General features: G+C 73.5%; 1 protein-coding gene across 1 annotated transcript; it reads right to left on the bottom strand.

Moving 5' to 3' along the window:
* Positions 1-2,196: 2,196 nt before the first annotated feature.
* LOC125434561 (basic proline-rich protein-like) lies at positions 2,197-3,708 on the bottom strand (the record flags this gene model as incomplete). Its single annotated transcript, XM_048500057.1, has 1 exon — positions 2,197-3,708. A coding segment is annotated over one exon (1,512 nt), but the record flags the coding sequence as incomplete, so codon positions are not given.
* Between the last annotated feature and the right edge of the window lie 508 nt (positions 3,709-4,216).

Here is a 4,216-nt window from a genome sequence, read left to right as displayed (position 1 = left end):
GGAACGCCCTCGGGAAGACCTCGCGGTCCCGAGGCAGGCTGCTCTGACCTCCGCGGCCGGGGCCCGCGACACATTTCACCCCCCTTTAAGAGCCGCCCCCTCCAAGTTCTATATTTTTAAAAACACAGCCAGCGTCGGTTCTCCTCTAACGTTAAGAACAAAAATTAAAATCCCATTAAGGCAGCAGCAGGAACACACGACAGAAGAAGAAGAAGAGGTCCTCCGGGGTAGGAGAATGCCCGGATCTTTTGTTTTTGTGGCCTTCTGGGCATCCCCAACTCCGTAGATCTCCCTCCTGCCGACTTGAAAGGGAGTCTCTTGCGACTGGCTCGTCTTGCTAAGAGAAAGGTCTTTCTTCCCCCCCTCCCTCGCTGGAGTCCAGCCGCAAAAGGGCACATAAATTAAAAAAAAGAAAGGGGGCGGGAGGGGGAGTCTAAGAATTTCCTCGAGAGGACCACAGTTCCCTTTCTCTCTCCGCGGAGGCAGCCGCCTACGGTCAAGGTTTACACGTAGACAGCAGTCTTGGATATGATGGAGCCGTCGTGCTGGGACTCCATGTCGTCGTACTCGTAGCCATGGGGGGAGGAGCCGAGCCGCAACATCGGCCCCAGCTGGTCGAACTGCTCCTCCTCGTCCTCCAGGTGGCGGGTTGGGTAGCCATAGGGGAGGCGGCGCTCCTTCCGCAGCTCTTCCTCCTCGTCCTCGTCCTCCTCCTCTTCCCGCCCTCGTCCCGGAGCGGCTTTCAGAGGCCGGTCGAGTTCGGCAAAGGTGCGGACCGGAGGCGGGGCGGTCCCATTGCCGAAGACCCGGGTCTTGGGGTCATAGGAGCCTTTGGTGGCCCGGAGGCGGCGCCGGCGGAGCACGAAGACGGCGACCAGGGCCACCAGGAGAGCCAGGGCCAGGATCCCCCCTACGACGGCCCCGGCCAAAGCTCCGGCGCTGCCGCTCTGCCTCTTCGCCGGCTGGTCTGAGTAAAGAAAGCAAGACGGGCATTGGTCACTCAGAGGGAAGGGCATCGGTAAAAACCGCCAGCGCCGGGGAAGGGGCAGAGCGGCAGGTTGAGCCGTGAAAAGGGCACATGGCGAGGGGGGAAGACGGTATTTGGGGGGCCCTTTACAGGCTGGGTGGAACCCAATTTGTCTCCTAGCCTTTGAAGCAGATGCACCCAGACCACTCCTAGAGTCCCTACCCACAATGCACCTGGCCGCCGGCACATCCGATACCTTGCACTCCCGCCATGCACCAGGCCGATTGGGTTTAATGGCCTTTTTTTGACCTCCTGTCCCACAATGCACTTTGCCTTCTGGTACAGTCTAACCCCACTTCCCCCCCCCCAAGACACAAAGACCAGGGAAAGGGCGGCCGAGAATTCTTCCACCGCTGCACACAGCACTTGAAATAAAACAGGGCTGCTGGTACGGAGCTCCAGAGTTTAGCGGCCCACCTGGTACAGTCCAACAACAGATACATGGGGCTTCAGCTAGCCAGGTTGAACTCTCAGCCCCAATCCATGCATTTTAGCTTCTGTATTTTTATATACTTCAAATATTTGGGGGTGAGGAGGAAATTCTTTTGGGGGTAGAGTTTCTGTTACAGACACCTCTTCCCTGCTCTCGCTCTTCCTGTGGAGACGATCCCATCATTCTCTGCAAGTTTGTGAGAATGGACAAAGAGCAACCTATCCCCCTGCTTTTCAAGGAAGAAAAAAGAAACGGCCCTGCATTATCCTCTGCTGTGGGGGTTTTGGCTCCACCCTCTCTTCCCCCATTCTAGTTCTGCCCTCCCTGATGATTATGAGGGCTTTGTAAAAGTTTATTTCAACTTCAAGCATTTGTATCACATGAGATCTACAGAAACAAGGACAGGAATATTAAAATGCCAAGGAATATCAAAAATAACAAGCCTCTCTCTCCTCTTGTGGCAGCAGCAGTGGCAGGAAGTGTGTGTGTGTGAGAGAGAGAGACAGAGAGACAGAGAGACAGAGAGAGAGAGAAGGGGGGAGAAGATATCAGTTGTAGGACATGGTTGCCTTCTCCAGCAGTATGTGGTTCAGGGAATTGCTTTGCCTCTTTCATTTGGGAGGAGATTATTTTTGGATAGGGGCTACAATAGCAATTAAGCATGAGTTGATGGACGGAGTTAAAAGAATCAGGAAAAGCAGAGACCTGGGAGAGTTCAGTAGGCAAGCTTGGGGGGGGGGGGGGGGGGGGGGGGGGTGGGGGGGGGGGGTGGGGGAGGTGGGGGGGGAGGGGGTGGTGGGGGGGGGGGGGGAGGGGGGGGGGGGGGGGGTGGAGGGGGGTGGGGGTGGAGGGGGGGGGGGGTGGGGGGGGGGGGGGGGGGGGGGGGGGGGGGGGGGGGGGGGGGGGGGGGGTTTTGGGGGGGGGGGGAGGTGGGGGGGGGGGGGGGGGGGGGGGGGGGGGGGGGGGGGGGGGGGGGTGGGGGGGGGGGGGGGTGGGGGGGGGGGGGGGTGGGGGGGGGGGGGGGTGGGGGGGGGGGGGGGTGGGGGGGGGGGGGGGTGGGGGGGGGGGGGGGTGGGGGGGGGGGGGGGTGGGGGGGGGGGGGGGTGGGGGGGGGGGGGGGTGGGGGGGGGGGGGGGTGGGGGGGGGGGGGGGTGGGGGGGGGGGGGGGTGGGGGGGGGGGGGGGTGGGGGGGGGGGGGGGTGGGGGGGGGGGGGGGTGGGGGGGGGGGGGGGTGGGGGGGGGGGGGGGTGGGGGGGGGGGGGGGTGGGGGGGGGGGGGGGTGGGGGGGGGGGGGGGTGGGGGGGGGGGGGGGTGGGGGGGGGGGGGGGTGGGGGGGGGGGGGGGTGGGGGGGGGGGGGGGTGGGGGGGGGGGGGGGTGGGGGGGGGGGGGGGTGGGGGGGGGGGGGGGTGGGGGGGGGGGGGGGTGGGGGGGGGGGGGGGTGGGGGGGGGGGGGGGTGGGGGGGGGGGGGGGTGGGGGGGGGGGGGGGTGGGGGGGGGGGGGGGTGGGGGGGGGGGGGGGTGGGGGGGGGGGGGGGTGGGGGGGGGGGGGGGTGGGGGGGGGGGGGGGTGGGGGGGGGGGGGGGTGGGGGGGGGGGGGGGTGGGGGGGGGGGGGGGTGGGGGGGGGGGGGGGTGGGGGGGGGGGGGGGTGGGGGGGGGGGGGGGTGGGGGGGGGGGGGGGTGGGGGGGGGGGGGGGTGGGGGGGGGGGGGGGTGGGGGGGGGGGGGGGTGGGGGGGGGGGGGGGTGGGGGGGGGGGGGGGTGGGGGGGGGGGGGGGTGGGGGGGGGGGGGGGTGGGGGGGGGGGGGGGTGGGGGGGGGGGGGGGTGGGGGGGGGGGGGGGTGGGGGGGGGGGGGGGTGGGGGGGGGGGGGGGTGGGGGGGGGGGGGGGTGGGGGGGGGGGGGGGTGGGGGGGGGGGGGGGTGGGGGGGGGGGGGGGTGGGGGGGGGGGGGGGTGGGGGGGGGGGGGGGTGGGGGGGGGGGGGGGTGGGGGGGGGGGGGGGTGGGGGGGGGGGGGGGTGGGGGGGGGGGGGGGTGGGGGGGGGGGGGGGTGGGGGGGGGGGGGGGTGGGGGGGGGGGGGGGTGGGGGGGGGGGGGGGTGGGGGGGGGGGGGGGTGGGGGGGGGGGGGGGTGGGGGGGGGGGGGGGTGGGGGGGGGGGGGGGTGGGGGGGGGGGGGGGTGGGGGGGGGGGGGGGTGGGGGGGGGGGGGGGTGGGGGGGGGGGGGGGTGGGGGGGGGGGGGGGTGGGGGGGGGGGGGGGTGGGGGGGGGGGGGGGTGGGGGGGGGGGGGGGTGGGGGGGGGGGGGGGTGGGGGGGGGGGGGGGTGGGGGGGGGGGGGGGTGGGGGGGGGGGGGGGTGGGGGGGGGGGGGGGTGGGGGGGGGGGGGGGTGGGGGGGGGGGGGGGTGGGGGGGGGGGGGGGTGGGGGGGGGGGGGGGTGGGGGGGGGGGGGGGTGGGGGGGGGGGGGGGTGGGGGGGGGGGGGGGTGGGGGGGGGGGGGGGTGGGGGGGGGGGGGGGTGGGGGGGGGGGGGGGTGGGGGGGGGGGGGGGTGGGGGGGGGGGGGGGTGGGGGGGGGGGGGGGTGGGGGGGGGGGGGGGTGGGGGGGGGGGGGGGTGGGGGGGGGGGGGGGTGGGGGGGGGGGGGGGTGGGGGGGGGGGGGGGTGGGGGGGGGGGGGGGTGGGGGGGGGGGGGGGTGGGGGGGGGGGGGGGTGGGGGGGGGGGGGGGTGGGGGGGGGGGGGGGTGGGGGGGGGGGGGGGTGGG

The sequence above is a fragment of the Sphaerodactylus townsendi genome, linkage group LG06 (genome assembly GCF_021028975.2).
Source record: "Sphaerodactylus townsendi isolate TG3544 linkage group LG06, MPM_Stown_v2.3, whole genome shotgun sequence".
NCBI lineage: Eukaryota > Metazoa > Chordata > Lepidosauria > Squamata > Sphaerodactylidae > Sphaerodactylus > Sphaerodactylus townsendi.
The sequence above is the reverse complement of the archived record's forward strand: the minus strand, read 5'-3'. Positions and strand labels throughout refer to the sequence as shown.